The sequence below is a fragment of the Anabrus simplex genome, chromosome 1 (assembly GCF_040414725.1).
Source record: "Anabrus simplex isolate iqAnaSimp1 chromosome 1, ASM4041472v1, whole genome shotgun sequence".
Classification (NCBI taxonomy): domain Eukaryota; kingdom Metazoa; phylum Arthropoda; class Insecta; order Orthoptera; family Tettigoniidae; genus Anabrus; species Anabrus simplex.
Window position 1 is genome coordinate 1,576,807,905 of NC_090265.1, and position 20,238 is coordinate 1,576,828,142.

Consider the following 20,238-nt stretch of genomic DNA (forward strand, 5'->3'; position numbering starts at 1 on the left):
ACATACATACATACATACATCTTCATTATAGACTGTTATGCCTTTCAGCGTTTAGTCTACAAGCCTCTGTGAATTTACTAATCGCCGCCACAATCCTCTGTTTGTAACTAGTTCTGTGGCCTCGTTTAGTTCTGTATCACATATTTTTAAATAACTGGAAACTGAGTCTATTTTTGCTATTTGCTTTACGTCGCACCAACACAGATAGGTTATATGGCGAGGATGAGATAGGAAAGGCCTAGGAATGGGAAGGAAGCGGTCGTGGCCTTAATTAAGGTACAGCCCCAGCATTTGCCTGGTGTGAAAATGGGAAACCACGGAAAACCATCTTCAGGGCTGCCGACAGTGGGGTTCGAACCCACTATCTCCCGATTACGAAATTGAGTCTTGGTCTCCCTCTGTTCCTCTCACCCTCCATAACACAGTCCATTATTTTCCTAGGTAGCCTATCCTCCTCCATTCGCCTCACATGACCCCACCACCGAATCCGGTTTATGCGTGAAAAATTATGCGAAGCAGGAGGATACTCTTACTTACACATAGTCCAAGTGAGGATCTCTCCTCTAACGGGTTAGGGACCACTGGTGGATTGCATACTCCTAGCCACCTAAGCACAAGAAGGGCCATGATTCAGAATATGTCCGAAATGCCCACTCCCATTCCATAGCAACTAGTATCCCGACTCTCGGGACCACTTACTAGGCCACTCAGCCGTTGCCCATGGTTCACGAACTAGGACGTGACTACACCATGAAACATAAAGACGAATTAAACGTGATAAATTTTGTTTTGGAAGCAGTGCACAGACGAACATTCATAATTAAGTTGAAGTTAAAATGTTGCGAATTGGTGATGTGGGAATTTGACAAACAGAAATCATACTGCAGACTGTATTTTGAAGTACTTTATGCAATGGCTAGATATTTAACTGCCGTTTTTCCCGAACTGAGTAAGCTGGAATTTCTTTCTCTTTTGGAATTTGACTTGTTTGAAAGATACATCGACTCTGTCCTTGCTTAGCCCTACGAGTATCAGGTTAATCGTATGGTAGCTACTTCAACGTGTTGGTACTCAAAACTGAGTTGTCGGCCTTCTACGCATCAACAGAGTTTAAGAAGTCCTGCATAATAGATAATAGGCTGAGTGAAGTCCTTGGCCATGTTTCTTTCCAGAAGTGGAAATTATCACCATTATAATGAATGTTCCTTAGGTACAGAAAATGATTATCAAGTGAAAACGAACCTATATTCAGTTTTAGTTCCTTTAATCACACTAATCCATAATTTCCCTTCTACAGCTTAATTCTACGGTCATAATTTTACTTCAGTTTGCTCCTTAACAAGAAGCACATTTGTTCAAATATTGTTTGTATGCTTGTGAGTACGCTTCTTGTATAAGCAATCCACAGGAGTTCAAGAGTCCATTGGAGTCCCTCTGAGCATCCGCATCTGTGCCCGACGTCACAAACAAGCTAATTGAATGCTGCTAGTTTCAACACATTGGGCTAACCTGATTTTTGATTCCTTTTATACAAGAAACAAATAATCCCGTGGCAGATATATGCCATTAAGGATCTACCAACATGACAGATGTCTACCCATATGGCCTACCCTCAGTTGTATATTCCTTGGTTTTGAAGACCGAGTCCGTTGCCTTTCATATCACACAGTTCCTCAATTGACCTCATGTGGCTGAATGAATCTTGTTTCAGCCCTCAATGCAGAATTAAAACCTAGAATTCCGAGTAGGGACAGGCCCGCTATCCTTACACCTTGGGGCTGACACGTTTCCATTTATTGCCAGATGTTGGGTTTTTGGTTGTTTGTTTGTTTATAGGCGAACACCTTATAATCAGTGGAGATTAATGCATGTCTATATCACAAAGAGGGACTGCACCAGTGCTGGCGGAGGCGTGCTCGGCTCATCTGGTAGGAATGGCTTCTATTCCCCGTCAGGAAAAAATTGTGAGGGAGATTTCCACTCCTGGAGAGAAATATGGGCCTGGGGTTCAGTCAGCCTACGCCCAATCCTGTGGGCAAAGGCGGCCAGGCATATAGCTAACCGCTCTATCCTACTCAGTGACGAAGTTACGATAATCAAAGCCTCTACCTTCCCATGCTTTATGGGCCTTCAAAGCCTGTACGGATTTAGCTTTGATATATCACAAAGACGATGTTTACCGAAGGTCTCGAGATTTGAAAAGTAAGCAAGCAACCTCGCAATTTTACATTGAATACGCGGCATAGGGACGAAGTTTTCTCTTTTTTAAATCACATAGCCGGCCCCGTGATGTAGGGGTAGCGTGCCTGCCTCCTACCCGGAGGCTCCGGGTTCGATTCCCAGCCAGGTAAAAGATTTTTACCAGCCTACGTGATTAGAATTGATGAGCTATCTGACGGTGAGATAGCGGCCCCGGTCTAGAAAGCCAAGAATAACGGCCGAGAGGATTCGTCGTGCTGACCACACGACACCTCGCAATATGTAGGCCTTCTGGCTGAGCAGCGGTCGCTTGGTAGGTCAAGGCCCTTCAAGGGCTGTAGTGCCATGAGGCTAGTTAGTTAGTTTAAATCACATATGCCTTGAGTGGGATGTGAGGAGTGTGAAGGAAGGCAGACAAGAAGACAACATTTTAGGGTTTCTGTACAGAATCATGAAACTGACATACAGAGTATGTTTAAATTAGATAGTGTGTGACTCACCAGGTACAGGGGTTGGCGCCACATCCGACTCGCTGACGCTGATCACCTCTTCTGTGCTGGAGTCTGAGCGGCGGGCCATCACGGGGGCGTTGGGGGCGGGCGCGTGCTGCGTGCGGCCCGCGCTCTGGGACAGCAGACGGAACGAGCCGGTGATCTCCTGTAACAAGAGAAAATATAATGCATTAAAAACATAGAAACAGGCATTCTACAATGAACCAAGAAAATACTCAGTTGATCTTCAGATCAACGGTGGATTAAGGACGACGGGATATAGTTAACCTAGAACATGGGTTTCCAATTTGTAAGGGTTCGAGGGCTACGTTGGAAACCTCAGGGATGATCGCGGGCCACACTTTAATAATAGGCCAATTTTCATAAAATTCCGTAAATAGAACAGACGTATCAGTATGAAATAATATGCATAGTTCAATTGAAACGAAGGTTTAATAATTTGAAGTAATACTTGACAAATGGCAAAATAAAAAGGAATACCGAAAAATCAAACTGAAATTAATAATGTATTTGATTATTTTCACCATGTTGGTCCGTATTGACTTTAATTTGTGGACAAATTGGATGAAATGAAGAATTGGACGGGATTAAGAGGAGGAAATTCTAATTCATGTGAGGTATCGGAATTATAGCAGACTTAAGGAAAGAAGAAAAAGAAGAGAGCAGAAAATATTTTAAGAGAGTGACTAACTTTATAGATGTTATTTATTATTTTACGAAATAAACTATTTCATTTTAAAGGGTTCTACTAAATGACAAAGGAAATGTTAAATTTAGACACGAAGAAATATTTTATTCTTTTTAAATGTAAATAAGGGCGTAAAATTAACATATAGTGTTTCATTTAATAGATTTTATTATTTATGATTCGAAAATTCTAGTTTAAAGTATGTAACAAATGACACAGTAAGTGAAAAGTGAAACACAGAGAAATATTGTAACAATTTCAAGATTTATATATAATTGTTCTATTTGTACCAATGCACCAAGTCCAAAGATTAATTCATGTTTGACACCGCTGAAGAAGAGAGTAGTTGGCTCTCCAAACTTGTACGGTAATTAAATAGAATAAAATATGTAAAGTATTGACAAGGCGGGAAAGTGTTCTATAGAGATTAATAATGTAGTCAAAACAACATTTATGGAAGAACAATTTGGTGGGGGTAGTGTGAAGGGAGCAATGATATACAGTTGTAAGAGCCTAAAATCCCAGCAATGTACTTTCAGAAGTACTTCCCTGAACATTTCATCAAGTGTGCAGCACATTGTACCAGCCAGTACTACCAATTAGAGAAGAACGAAGAACTGAAACCGCTTCTTACACCAATGACAATTATTTCTTAGTATTCAATGCATGCTACGTTCAGCCACACGTGCTCTTGCAACGTCCACAGTGAGGTAGGCGTGGAGTTCAAAAACTGGTATGGATACCACAGCCATTTTTATAATGGTTAAGACCTAGCACTGGCATTTGTAAGAGATCATTTTCCATTTTAATTTGCTTAAATCAAAAATAACCTGTTCAGCCCAAGTGACTACTTAAAAACAGGAAATAATATTAAAGAATGCATTAGTTCTGCCTTGGGTCTGCAAAGGGTATTCAAATTAATACATTCTTGAACGAGCTATGAAATAGTTTCTGTAAATTTTCTTCACATTTCTTAAACTATTGTTTAAAGCCCTGGCAGGCCGCAAAATATCGCTTCGCGGGATGCTATTTTGAAACCCCTGTCCTAGAAGCTACACAGTCGAGGAAGGAAAGAGAACTTGATTTACGCAGAAGGTAATAGGTCATCGAGAAACATAGAAATGGGATTTCTATTTCTGGAATCCTGTGCCCAAGATTTCACCAAGCCTAGGCTACAATAAAAATGATTATCAGAAGGTTAAGGCCGCCGGACACATAATAATAATAATAATAATAATAATAATAATAATAATAATAATAATAATAATAATAATAATAATAATAATAATAATAATTTGTAGTGACTTTTTCCCCACCTGTATATGTATTTATTTTCTATTTTTCTGCAGTATTCTTGAAATATTTTTCCAATGCTGAAAGGAAAGACAAAAGATTCACATTCTGTTATAGTGTTTTGCAGAAAACGCGGAATTATTAGTGAAGAAAATCATTCTCCACGAAAACGTTTTAAAATCTTTCGTTGCTTATTGCAACAAATGAAACGAACGAGAACACGACAACAATAATTTATTAACAACAGTACTGTTGCGTGTACTGTATTTGAAAGGAGCTAATATACTGAAGTAGTGATTTTGGCTTGGAGATTAGGTGCTATCCCAATATTGTCCTAGTGTTAAACGGGCAAACTGCGAGATCCAACGTTTAGGATTGCTAAAAATGAGGGCTTTTTACCCACTTGTCTTATAAACTGTTTTTAATGCGGATAAGTCCACCCCGTTTCAGCCCCACCTGCTAGTCATATATTCGTTTACAAATTATTATTTTATGTTTATTCGTTTCGACCCTCAGGATCTCGAGCGACTTGTTCAGCACGTCTTCGTTCTTCCCAATACCTCTTCATTCTTTCACTCCTCCTATTTCTCTCCGCTTCTGTGATTTGGGTCTTGATCATAGTATTGGTCCATTCATGACTTTCGATGAGCTTTTTGTAAGCAGATCTATCTTGCACAGTCGTTAGTTTATATTTATCCTTTATGCCAATAGCCTTCCAATCCTGCCTAACTTCCTTCATCCAGTTATTTCCCGTTAAGCATGTCGCATTCCATATCTTCTTTGTTAACTTGTCGTCATCCATCCTCATCAAATGTTCCACGAAACTCAACCTTTTTTCCGTAATACACTTGATATTGGTTTTACTTTCTGGTATATCTCCTGCCTTGATCTATGCACCCATATTTCACCCTGTTTTCGGTACCCGATATATCTCTCAGGATATTTCTTTCCCCCTTTTCCAATCGAACGCCAGCTCCTTTGCCTAATGTCATGGTTTCAGTAGCGTACAATGCAGAGTTCCGGATGGTCATCGTATAGTGTAGCAGTTTGGCGTTCTTCGATAGGTTCCTCTTCCCACAAGTCGTCTTAGCCGTGCATCGTACTTTCTGCAGTGTTGCCAGATTGCCACTCTTCAACGTCATTTTTCTGCCGGATATACTCGCAGGACGAACTTTTGTGAGGGACTATTTTTCTTATTGCTGGCATGTGAGGAGTCGCGCTGCAACGTCCGAGTGCGCGAATTTCGGTTCATCCTGTATATACAATATTTGTGCCAACAATCAACATTAAACGATCTCAGATCTACCAGATAACATCAACACACACACGCAATACACGTTATAGTGTCACAAACACTGCTAAGAAATCATAAACGAAGCACAGTTCCGTCTTACAGATGGAGATGTGTTGCACGAAAATTACACACGTCCATCTTAGGTGTAAATATACTATATTATTATTATTATTATTATTATTATTATTATTATTATTATTATTATACTTATTATTCCGGCATGGAGAGCAGCATCCTAGCGTTGCTTTATCAGCGAACCCTATATCCGAAAGTATTCAAGCACGATCGTATGTGTAGGCTTATGAGTGACTATTAAGAGAGCTCTTTTAACTGGTTTACGAGATAGTGTTCATACCAAAGAGGAGACAAAGAGGATAGAATAGAATAGAGATGAAACTCAATGATAAATTTCGGTTCCAAGCCACTTGGCGCTAGTAGTTTTAGTCTCTTTTCCGAGATAGCGCCACAGTGTGCATTCTGGTGCAATACCTTAGTATTACTATCAACAGATAGCGCGGAGAATTAACATCCGGCGCAATGACGCACATCCGGGTATGCTTACGGCTCCTCCCCCCTCCTTTCCCTGCCCCTCGGAACCTCCCCTCCACCAAACGGAGATAATAATGCAGTTCTACTACTTTCATGCCCAATACATTGTAATTCATATATTTTTATTTCCAAGTACTTACTACGTTGTTAATAATGATCTGATACCCCTAGTTCGTATGGCATACTATGTTACTGAGAACATAACCACACACCTCAAAGCAGCTTTAACTTCAAATGAATGATTGACACATAAACACAAAGCTGATATTATAACAAATAAGAAATCCCTTCGAAAGCAAGACAACAGAGCACACCATATGCAAGACAATGGGGTATCACATCAATATCCAAGTTCCACACATGAAAATAAAAATAATAATTAAATGCACTGAGACAGGACATATATAGAACTACATTAATAGATCCATTCAGCTTTCAGCCCCTGATGTGTACTCAAACAGGAAATAGAGGATTTCAGGAGGACTGGCAAAGATATATTTCAAATAAACAAGCACAAGGAACTAAGATTTACATCACAAGCACATGAGCACTTGGAATTCAAAAAACACAAATACTGTAGCATCATGGGAACTATCGATTAAAATCGATATAAGTTCGAACAAGGTTAATCGATTGGGTAGAGTCGAATTCGATGCAATTCAGCAATATTATCTCCACAATGCTTGACGTTTTATGACCAATTAATTTGTGAGAAGTGCCCACTGATTGAGGTTAGACTTGAAATACTTTAAATACTTCACTTCGAGACAAACTGCCTTTAATTATTAACAACGCTCATTTCATGCTTACTTGCGTGCCATCTACAGAACGTGTATATAACTATTTACACGTTATGAATGACCTCCAGCGCCATCTAGAAAAAGAGACTGAAACTACCTGAAGCTAGCTACAGATTGGAACCAAAAGCCCTATTAGAGTTTCATACCTTATTGCAATGAGCCTTTCCAGCCCAGACAGCGAAAATAGGAGCCATTCTATTAGGCTACCACCAACCATGTATTACGCTGTACATAAACTTGAAGATTTTTATCCAGGCTGTATAAACTATTTTCTAATTACATTGTCTTCTTTGTATTTTCCATTCAGTGAATTTTATGATGTGGACATTTGTTATATCATATTTTCGTAGTACAGTCTGTCCCGCTCTCAGCGAGGCCGGCAGTCGACATCCACAAGCATGCTCCGAGCGGTGTATTCATAAGCTCATGCTATCGCACTACATAGCCACGAGGCGGTCAGTTACTCTAGTGTGTGTGTCGTGGGAAGCCGTGAAGCCGAAAAGTGATATGTTCGTTGCTAAAGCACGTGTTTCTGAATTACAACAGAATTAATTAGATAAATTATATTATTACACCGTTGAAGTGCCAGTGATATTCACGCTTGAACAAAGAGTTTTATGTATGACACATATGTAACAACCGAGTCATGTAGAGAGGTGTGTGGGCGATTTCAGGAGAGACTTCCCGGGGTTCCAGTTTCAGTCAGAGAAACAGTTGAATGTCTCGTGAATAAATTAAGAACAACGGGATCGCTTAATATTGTAAAAAATAAAGTTTACAGAAATAATCCTCACACCATAGATGCACTTAAAAACAATATAACAACATTAATCAGGATAATTACGTAACAGAACTTAGGCGTGTGAATCAGAGGCATAGCCAACCGGGGAGGGGTACTAGGGGGTTAAAACATCCCCACCCCCATTGAATTTTTACCAAAGGAAATGAGAAACTGACAATAAACAAGTGAAAGTCGATTCAAGGGGTTGACTTTTTTGAACATTCACAGAAAAATAATTGTAAAACCAACAGATTTCTTGAATCTATTTGCTAAGAAGCCTTGAAAATTGGATTTTAGATTGTAATCTGAACGCATCATTTGCTTAAAACTATTCACCTTGATTATATTGATTTTGTTCTGTATTGCATTGTAAGATTTTGTAGTGTACTGGTACTGCAATCTGAATATCAACATAATTTACTTGTATCAGTGTCCTTATACTGACACTCACGCATTCGCACACCAAACACGCACAAGCACCTTCATTATGCTATATCATAATTCTGTAACTAAGTATGTATGTATGTATGTATGTATGTATGTATGTATGTATGTTTGTTTGTTTGTTTGTTTGTTTGTTTGTTTGTTTGTTGGGTATTCAGCCCGAAGGCTGGTTGCATCCTCAACAGCTTCACCATTAGCTGTCATAGATGGCCTAGGTGTCACTAGAGGCGTACTAGGGAAATGAGGAGTGAGGTAGTTTCCCGCTGCTATCCTCACTGAGCCATTTTTGTTGTTGTTGTTGTTGTTGTTGTTGATAGCTCTTAGTGCGAGTCCCGTGGCGAACACAAGGCCACTCTACTCTTCTGTAGCGGAGAATTGCGAAAATTCGCATCTGCACCTTCACGTACACTAGTGGGGGAGAAACAATCTGTCGATGACGGAGCAGGTCCGCCATGTCAGAGCTGAAACCCCCTCTTCGCTTCGCTGTTAGTTATAAAATTTGCTAGTGCTAGTGGGCAAGGTGGTGACATTGGTGTAGGTTTGTCGGAGACAAGAAGAGAGTGCAAGTGCGGTGTCGGAGGAAGGAAGTGTCAAGATTACTTATAACTTGATTAGGGGACCAGGATTTGTCGGGAGGGCATGGCTGGAATTTGCAGTGAGGGCTGGCGTGAAATTAGGTTTAGTAGAAGTAGGAGTAGGGCAGAAGTGTCTTGGCTGGCTTGAGGAGGAGATGGTGCAAAAGGCAGGGGGGTGGAGTGATTGAAATGTGGTGGTGGATGTCTTGGCTGATGGAGATGCCTGGAGTGCCTATAGTGGGACCTGATGGCCCTCTTGATGAAGGGGCACCCAGGGAACGACGCCGCATGCTGTCCCTCGCAGTTGGCACACTTCGCTTGCTTCCGTGGTACTTCGCAGTCTGTGTGGCGGTGGGGGCCGCCACACCTGTTGCACCTGGTGGGATGTGAACACGTGGCTGCGGTGTGATGCAACTGAAGACAGTTGAAACACTGTACTACCAGGGAGGGGCGAGTAGAAGAGGGGTTGTTGGGCTGCAGGGGGGGTTCTGGGTTCGAAGTAGGCGTGGGAGCGGGTGTCCGGCGTCTTCTTCGTCGTCTTCTTCTTCTTGGCGGCGTCTGGGTGGTTTGGTCTGAGAGAGGACTGGGTTCGAGTGTCTTTGGTGACGGTGGAGGGGTGAGGGGTGTTTGAGAGTCCGGAGTGCTGCAGATAGGTTGGTCGCTTTGACTTTCTTTGGTTTCAGTGATGAGGTTCTGATTACTTGAAGGGGGATCAGTTTGCCTGAAGTTGCTATTGCACATCAGTCTACCAAGCCCACTGAAATGCGTGCACCAACCGACCCTATGAGCGACATTTTCACACCATTCATAGCAGGGATTGGCTGCATAAGGAATGGCATTACTAGCATCACTCATACCTCAGCCACCTTCATACTGCCAAAGCCAAGTATAAAACTGAGACAGGTCAATGAAAGTAACAATTTTATTCTAGCCCATACCAGCAGGCATGGTGCACTGTAAACACTACATCTTGCCAGCAAAGGCCTTCTGTAACTATAGCAATTGTGAATAGCAACATCATCAGAAGACGCCAGGAATGTGTGAATGCTGAAGGACATCACTTTCAACACCGCCTGTAAAAATGGTTAGTACTCTTGTGAAAAGCTAATGGGTGCATAAATAAGCAATACATGTCATAACGTCGGTAATAGAATACGCGGGAAGTTATGAATATAACGCTCGGAACATGCATGTCGTCTCCCGGCCCCGCTGGAAGTGGGACACACTGTATAGTAAAATAAAACCTATTCACTGAAAGAACCATTCTATAAATATGACTCCTCAATAGGTGGGGCAGCTAGTAGTAAAGTGCGACTAAAAGGAATTATTCTCTAATGAGTGGTCCTATCCGAGTCTGGCACTGCTCCCACTTACTGTAGTTCAGAAGATATAATAACTTCGAGCACTTCCCGATGCTACACTGGTTTGAAAGCAGGGCAGAAATACTGAACCTGAGCATTATCCTGCTGGGAAATGGGGTTATCGAGAGCTACAACAGGAAAGGACAGAACAAAAGTTGACCAAGGGAGGTCAGATAAGATTAATGAAAGTGAGGAACCTGGCACAAGTAAGTGGAAGCAATATCAGGACTCAGCTAAGGGCCCCGTGGTCGCCAAACCACGCTTTCAAGTTAAGAGCCCCTGGCGCCTGCGATGCAAGGTCGCAATGGTAGACGACGTAAGTGATAGCACGACGACAGATCCTGCTGTTAGCCACCTGGACACAGGCATATCCCCAGGAGCCGTGACATGTCTGTGGATGGTGCGCAGCGACGCCCGCGGAGTACTTACAGCCGGCCATATGATGAAACGATTCTCCCTCCAGGTTGTCTCCTTCCACGGTCGACCCGAGCCTTCTCGAGGCGTTTGAATACTGACACGTTCGCACTGCATCAAATACCGATGCACAGCGCAATCAGAACGTTTCAAATGCCAAACAATGCGCCGAAACACTCAACCACCCTTTCTTAAGTCAACGATGCGGCCTCTCTCGGTATGATGTTGCGTGTAGCTCACACTGCTGACTCGTAATGAGTATGGGACGTGTCCGTACGCTAATGGCACTTCGCTCAAGCAATCAGCATTAAACAGAAATCTCAGTCTATGGTGTTACTGTGTGGCAACCTTCGCTGTACTCGCACGATTCTTTCGTGATGCTCATTTTTCTTTTTGCAAATAAGTGTACTTGGTATTTAATTTTCCCTCCTCAATCTACCTATACGAATAAATAATTGGAAGTCTGCGAGTAGCGATATGTAAATCTAGGTATAACAATGAAGATAGAGCCTTCGTGACTCAGGTGGCAACGCCCCAGGCCTCTTAAATCCCGGTCACTCCATGTGTGATTTGCGCTGGACAAAGCGAAGGTTTTTCTCCAGGTATTGTCCCTGTCATCTTTATTCCCAGAAATACTCTCCAATATTTCATTTCATCTGTCAGTCATTAATCATAGCCCCAGAAGAGTACCACAGGCTCCGGCAGCCGGCACAATTCCTAACCTCACCGCTAGATGGGGCTTCATTCATTCCTTTCCTGACTAGGTCGAATTACTAGAAACAGGCTGTAGATGTTTTTATGACAATGAAGATAAACTTCCAAGCACCCTAGAAACTTAGAACTTTGTCCCTCAAGAGCCTTATAAAAATAGAAAACTTCGAAAACTACCCAAAGGAACTGAGGTGGAGGGGTTAGAATTTAGAGTTCAGAAGCAAAACAGTATATGCATGCCAACCAAGCGAAGTATTTTTCCACCCAGTGGGTAATCGTTTTATAAGGCGAAGGCCCATTGTGGACTTAAAAGTTTTCTAAACGTCCAAATCAATTTGTCATATCAAATCCCAGTAGAGTAGCGGTAGAGGTTCGAGAAGTTAAGAAGGTAATCTATACTAATAAATGGAAGTGAAAGTGTAGCGATGTATAAAGGTACCCTTAGTTATAAATTGAAAACAAACATGAGTTACTAAGATACTGCCCGGCAGCCTAGAAAAGTACAACTTAGTAACAGAAAAATACCCCAAAATCTCTAGAAAAATTAAAAAAAACTGCCCGAGGGGGAGAGTTGAGGATCAAATTTGGGACTCAGATCTCAGATGTTAAACTTTTCACGCAGTGAGAAATGTTTCTCCCGCAGGTATAAAGCACATGTGCTTAGGAACACAACACGTAAAGTAACAATTAAGACAAATGTTAAATAAATCCACAGGACAGGAATAAGGTATTACATATCCGAAATAATGTATTTTAACTCTTTAAATTTGATGAATGCGATGCGCCTGGGACACTTGTTTGTTAATAAGTAACAATCCATTCCGTTCGTCGTCAAATTGTTGGCTTAAAATTCATTATTATTTGTATGTGCAGCGAAGTTTAATATAAATCAAGGTTGAGGATATACAGTAGTATAGAGTGATTGGCGTTGATACGTTTGATGTCTCTAGAACATCAATTAGAAACATTGACATTTCACAACTGAATGGGTAATAGTTCGTCAGGACGTGATTTGTCTTACAGAAGAAGTGAAATGTCCTTTGCTATGAGATTTGTGTTCCAAGACTGGCATGTATAAAGACAGCCTGAAATTATTTATGCGTAAAAATTTCAATATATATATCTAGAATACCGACGCGCTTAGCGACAGGATATTACATTAACATGAATAATAGTGCCAACATATTTTAGAAGACATGGGTTCTCAAAATATGGTGATCATACGCATAATGGCAGAATACATCAACTACGGGTGTGTGTGTGTGTGTGTGTGTGTGTGTGTGTGTGTGTGTGGTGAAAACAGCTGTGGCCAGTGCTATTTACACTAATTTTAGTGGCTTTGTGACTTTATATAAATTAATACCTTCACGGACAGCGCATTTAAAACAGTTCACGGATGGTAGTAATTGCTACTATGGAACCTCGTTCTCGTAGCTAATCGTATACACTTTTTCACGCTTGAGTATCCATTATCTGCCGTGCCACGTGTACACAGCTTACAAGGGGGCATTCCCTACTCGTCACCACCGATTTCGCTCAAATTTATAGAACACGAAGGGCTTGGCTAGAAATGAAAGTACCCGAAGTGGGAACTCCAGATGGCCAAGCGTATAGAAAATAAAAATAAAAATATAAATGTTGCCGCGGCTCTCGTACCGTATAAGCCACTCACGTTAGAACGCACGACGAGCAGTTGTTGGCGTAGCAGCAAGAGCTCGAACTGGTAATTCGATGGTCGTAGGTTCGACTCCCCGAGTGGAGACTGTTTTTCCTTTGTCTGTCAATTTTTATATTATTCATTTTCCAATTAAGCAAAGAGGTGAATAATTCATTTTATTTATTTATTTATTTATTTATTTATTTATTTATTTATTTATTTACACGCAAAAGGCATAGAAAAGGTAAGAAATTGGAATTTTATTGTCAGACTCTTTTCTACCCGCGCCAAGAATCCATTGTTTGTGTACAGCCGCCAGGAGCGACCTTCACTTGTCAGGTGAAAACGAATCTTACAGCGAAACGACTATTCACGTTTATGGCACATTCCCTAAGGAGGGGAGATAGCCAATAAAGGAGGAAAAAGAAGAATTTCCGTGTGTTCCTGAGCCACAGCAAAGTTTAGCTCGGATCAGGTATAGTTTTCAAAGTGGTTCATCCACGACAAGACCCGAGCTGTTCTGAGTGTGGGTTGGGGGGTTGTGGACAAATTTTTGCTCACAGTGGGCAGACAGTGCCCAAGGAACGAGGTGGATCTTTGCACATGGATATACGTTTGAAGTTCCGAAGGTGGTGTTTGCGCAGCCCGCGCAGGCGGAAGATGCCCCAGAGAGCGTCCCCAGGCGTTGAAGGCAGATTGCAGCGGCGTGGTGTAGTTGCAGCTTGCTCGTGTAATGTTAAGCCCAAGCGCGCTCCAGAGCCAAAGCTGGGTGGTTGACAGGGCGATCGCTCAGTATGAAAGAACCACTCCTAAAAAGAGCTCGCACGAAGGGAAGTAAGCGGTGGGGTGGACGGTGTGTCAGCTTTGTAGGGTAGCACGCACGTCCTTCCGCACCGAGGTCCCTCTCCTGAATGAGTCCTTTTCAGATCAGAGACCAAAATGTTTTCAAACCCCAACGGTCTCAATGCTAACCCCTGCGAGTGGGGACGGTAGAATATATCCACAGTAAACCCTGATTGTCATAAAAGGACTAAAAAGAAACTTCAGTAGCTCTCGATTTCGGAGCGTGGGCTGGCGACCACTGGGCTCCTACCTTGTGGTTGCCTCCTCGCTTTCATCTTACCTATCCGACCTCTCTTGGCCAACTGTTAATCTTTTTACTGTTTTAGGTTTCCGAGGCCTAGGGAGTCTTTCATTTTCACGCCCTTCGCGGCTCTTCTTTTTCTTTCCCTCCTATTTTTACTCTTCGAAGAAATAGACCTATTACTTTTTCTCTTATGATTAGATTTAAAGAGAAGATGGTTGCCAAGACGTACTTCCTATTAAAACAGTAATCGCCAGGTGTTGGTGAATATTGTTTTAAGAGGAAGTATAACTAGGCAACCATCCTCTATATAAAAGTAAAGCAAAGTCATCTCCGTACAGGCCATGAAGGCCCTTGGAGGGGTGGAAGGTAAAGGCTTCCACTATCCGTAACCTCAGCACTTGATTGGGTTGAGTGGTTAGCTCTACGCCCGGCCGCCTTTGCCCCCAGGAATTAACCTGGTACTCATTTTTGGTGTAGGCTGAGTGAACCTCAGGGCCATGTGCACCTCCGGGAGTGGAAATCTCGTTTCTTAAATTTTACGACTTCCTGGCGGGGATTCGAACCCACGTCCTTCCGGGCAAACCGAGCACGCCTTTACCGCCTCGGCCAGGCAGCCCCTATCCTCTACATACCTAACACTAATCAGAGAAAAAATGGAAGGGATCTGACACTTCGAATAATGAAGTTATCGGTCAAAGAAAGACAAGGGCCACGAAAGGCGTGAAATGAAGACTCCCTAGGCCTCGGAAACCTAATGCGGTCGGGGTCGACAAAGAACAAGAGTTGACCAAGGGAGGATAGATGAAAGTGAGGAGCCTGGCACAAGAAAGTGGAAGCAATACCAGCACTCAGCTAAGGGCCCCGTGGTCGCCAACCCACGCTCCGTAGTTGAGTGCCCTTGGGGCCCCTTTTAGTCGCCCCTTACGACAGACAGGGGATACCGCGGGTGTTATTCTACCACCCCCACTCATAGGGGGCTAGGTAATCACCACCACTACCTCTCGACGTTAATTGTCTACGTCCGCCCTTAATTAATCCACATTTGTCAACTTCTCAAATCTTCACGCTTTATGAAGGGTTGCGAGTAATCCTTTTTAGTTTTTGGGCTAGAAGTCTGGCCTATTTCCTTCCTCTTATTACACTTCACTACATGGTCTGCGCTACAGGATAAAAACAATTCCCAGACATGAAACGATAAATACATTTAAGAGAACCCCAGAACGCACCTACAGGAGTGTCCCGGGTCGTGTGCTATCGAACAAGCCCGTGACCTTCACCTACTCCAGGCACCGCGAGTTCTCTGTCCTGGGAGCTGAATAATGTTATCGTATACAGCCTCGTATTTACTGAGTATGCCACTATGGCTCTAGTAATGTAATTCCTAGATGGTATAATGAATGCTACAAATGTTGCTCTAACATAAACTATTTTCGAATTTCATTTTCCCGTTGGCCATACTTCTCGCGAACTTTTCACAAGGGGTTGGACCAAACATACGTCAATGAAACTATTATGTTTGATCTGGATTCAATTACAGCACTTCTATCATTATTTATTATTTATTTACATTCTCATTGTTCCCATAGTTATAATAATTCAAAGAATAATCCTAATGCAACTTCAATACGGGAGGCCTAAGATGCACCGCCATCTATTATAGCACCATACTTGACGTCACGCGCAGCCGAACATAGCCGACACCGCTCCCGAAACAGTACCTCTTGTACCCGATAGAGGCCAGCGGCTGCGCGGGCGAACTGGGACTCGCACTAATGTCATATTTTAAGAAAATACTGAAATATACACTTTCAATATAGTATTCATTTTATAAATGATAACAAGAGATCATCCTCATTAGTCATAATTATTGAAAATAGCATGGAGTGTATTTTAACAATAAAAGTTCTTTTCTGAAATTTAAATACAAATTACACAATAAATTTGGTATTAATTACCACTTTGTCAGAAATATAATGCTGAACTTCATTAGGATTGGGATATCTTCTTCTGTAAATCGGTCTTGAGACAGGTATCAACTGGACAGCCTCCATGATTATCTGTCCTGAGCGTCTTGCTTTAGTTGTTCATAGCTTCTCCCTTGTTTGACATCTGTTAACATTCCAAACCTTCTTCTTCCTCTTCCTTTCCTTCGATCTATTTTTCCCTCCATCACCCTCTGTCGAACACAACATTTCTACGTAGTATGTGACCCAACCAGGATATTTTCCTCTTCCTTATCGTTTTCATCAGGTGTCTCTTCTCTCCTACTTTTCTTAGCATTGCATTTCATCATTTCTCACTTTATCTATCCACTTCACTTTTCTCATTCTTCTCCATAACCATGTTTCAAAACTTTCCAAATACTTTGTTTTATACAGAACTGTTGTGTTATGTGTATCTAATCAAAATCCTTGGAAAACTCTATGTAAATAAAGAATATATAGTCACTGTCACAAAAGATATATTTTCATGACAGCAAACGATAAGTTTATAATTCGGAATAATGTTAGTATTAAAGTAAAATGAAAATTCGTATAGATATCAGTTCTCAGTGAATAATAAAACTGCACAAAGACAATATACACAGATTTTATTACAAACTACGAGCTAGTCATTTCCCTAGAAATTATGTCTTTAGTTAACCTCCTTTTCAACCTAAACCTCGTTATAATCTCTATTTCTATCCCCATGATAGCGTGAAGGTAGTGAGTATTGTTTTAAGAGAAAATATAACTCGGCAACTATCAACTCTTAACACTGATCACAGTATAAGAGGAAGTGGTCCAACATTTCGACAAATGAAGGTATCGGTCAATGAAAGACAAGGGCCACGAAGGGTGAGAAAATGAAAGACTCTCTAGCATTCACAGACTAATACCACCGGGATAAGAAAAGAACAAGAGTTGACCAAGAGAGGTCGGATAAGACTGATGAAAGTGAGTAGCCTGGCTCAACTGAGTGGAAGCAATGCCAGGACTCAGTTAAGAGCCCCGTGGTTGCAACTCACGCTCCCAAGTTTAATACCCCTGCGGCACATTCTAGCCTCCTCTTACGACAAGCAGGAGATACTATGGATATATTCTACAGACTCCCCTACCTTCAGAGGGCTCCATGACGGCCGTTATATATTACCAACAATGAGTCTCTACAGTAATTCAATGTAACTTTAATATGAAAGATTGCTGCTACTGGCTACTTAGATTAATAGGCAGCGGCAAGACCTCCGTTACAGACTGTCATAGGTTCGATTCTCGGCCGGTATGTAGAAGACTGAAGTATTAAGAGCTTCTAAGACAGGAGGTATTTTTAATGTTGTGCTTTTTGGGTTTGAATTCCGTGCGGGACCTGCTTCGGGAGTTCAAGAATAGTGAAATGTTAGGGACAATGAAACTGCTTCTTCAGGCTGATGAAAGTATAGTTTTTTCAGAACTTACCCTAGACAGTTCTGTATTAAATATTTAATTCTTCTGTATAATGGAAGCCAAACAATATGAAATCTTGATTATCTGCATATGATCGCCGCAGCTGATATACTGATCTGGGATCGTCTAACCTCAGAGACTGAAAAAATAGAAAGGATCAAAGCCCGCTTTATCAAAAATGCACTGAGAGTGGAAAAGTCAGCACCAATGAGAATGGTTTATATACTAGCCAAGGAGACATTTTATGCAGAGGACCTGATGAACAAACTGTTACTACCAGCTAACGAACAATGTATAAAACATCTGGAGAGGAGAGAGGCTACGCTACAAGCGCAATGATGGAGAGAAACTGGATGAAAGAAAATCAGGAACTATGAGACGTGGTGACGATACGTTTTTCATCACAAAATATACGCCACCAAGTCGTACCACAATCCCAGAGAAAATTGTGTATGTAAGCTGTGCAGCCGAGAATGTGACAAATAGGCTACCACCTAACAAAGTGCACCAGAAGAACAATATCATTAACCGAATATAGTAAGATGTAACTACTTTGTTTGGCCTTTCGGCTGCAATACATTCATATTATCTGTATACAAATGCTGTTAATACAATATTTTATTAGCACAAACTAAGAAACAGCCGAATTCTTGTTCAGAATCACTCAATATAATAATAATTTCGTGTGGCTATTTCTAGCCGGGTGCAGCCCTTGTAAGGCAGACCCTCCGATGAGGGTGGGCGGCATCTGCCATGTGTAAGTAAATGCGTGTTATTGTGGTTGAGGATAGTGTTATGTGTGGTGTGTGAGTTGCAGGGATGTTGGGGACAGCACAAACACCCAACTCCCGAGCCATTGGAATTAACCAATGAAGGTTAAAATCCCCGACCCGGCCGGGAATCGAATCCGGGACCCTCTGAACCGAAGTCCAGTACGCTGACCATTCAGCCAACGAGTCGGACAATCATTCATTGTGCCATGCTGTGAAAAGGCTATGGAATGGCTGGCGTGCAGCGTTATTTTGGTGTTTTAATTGCTCATCCTACCAAGACCCATTACAAATATGTTTCCATAGCAACAACTTTTAATAAGGTCACACTTTCAAACTTCCAATTCGTGAGATCTAGTTTTATAGTTGCTGTCTGCCTGTGCTAGAATATTTATAGACTGATTTGAACATGCCCTGTTACGTTTGCCAGAGCTAATATACGTATGTTATATCGATAGAGAAGAGCCTCCGTGGCTCAGGCGTCAGCGCGCCGGCGACCGCTGGGTTCCGTGGTTCAAATTCCGGTCACTCCATATGAGATTTGTGCTGGACAAAGCGGAGGCGGGACAGGTTTTCTCCGGGTACTCCGGTTTTCCCTGTCATATTTCATTCCAGCAACACTCTCCACTATCATTTCATTTCAATAATCATTCATTAATCATTGCCCCAGAGGTGTGTGACAGGCTTCGGCAGCCAGCACAATTCCTATCCTCGCCGCTAGATGGGGACTTCATTCATTCCATTCCTGATCCGGTCGAGTGACTGGAAACAGGCTGTGGATTTTCATTATATCGATAGAGAACAGCTAAGTCATATTATACCGGTATTCCCTTTAGAATAGTTGAGTTGTACGGAGCGCTGCCCTACCATCGATTATTGTGTCTATTTTCCACGAAATACAAATATATTCCCGTGAAGTGACAGTATTGCTGTTACCACATTCCTCACATTATTAGGCCTATTGGAACATATCAACAGAATTTCGTAACAAAAAATCTGTGTTTCCAAGTACTATAATGGGCAAAACAATATTAATAGAGAGACTGCTGTTTTGGACAATGTTTGAATAACCGGATATTTCAATCTTACTTTCTGAACTACGATTAAACGCATTTTATTTTCTACAGATCCAAGAAGTACTAATAAGAACCTCACATATTATAAACAACATTTTCACACTTTTAGATTTTCTTCCCTCGATGAAACTTTTAATCTTCTGATTTAACTGGTATATCTCTTATTGAGAAAATCTTGCTGAAAACAAGTGTTGAAGGTTTACTTATAGTTAAAAATATTCTTTTTTTACATACTTCTCTTGAAACGTTCGCATTTTCGTGACAAAATTCGTGTTTCCAAGTATTAGCAAAAACAATATTAACAGGGAGACTTTGGTTTCTATTAAGTTCACCTCAGTTATTTACAGGGTGTGCCTGTCTAATGTGATATGCTTAATTTCCTTCAATATATGAGTATATACTGTGGCGTAAAGAACAAGTTTGTCAACGCGGAGGGTTCTCACACTATTGGTATTTTAATTATGCTTACTGTTTTTACTACTACTGCTATTAATGATGATGGTGATGATTATTATTATTATTATTATTATTATTGTTGTTGTTGTTGTTGTTGTTGTTCCGGAGTTTTGGTGGATCAGCAGAGGTGAAAGAAGGTGCGGGCTGGA

At 41.5% G+C, this 20,238-nt stretch overlaps 1 protein-coding gene across 1 annotated transcript in view; it reads right to left on the bottom strand.

Moving 5' to 3' along the window:
- Positions 1 to 20,238, bottom strand: part of PsGEF (Protostome-specific GEF) — a 603,069-nt gene that overhangs the window by 424,729 nt on the left and 158,102 nt on the right. The window contains exon 3 of the mRNA XM_067138170.2: positions 2,700 to 2,856. Within this exon, the coding sequence (XP_066994271.2) occupies positions 2,700 to 2,856 (157 nt within the window). The remainder of the gene's footprint in view (positions 1 to 2,699; positions 2,857 to 20,238) is intronic.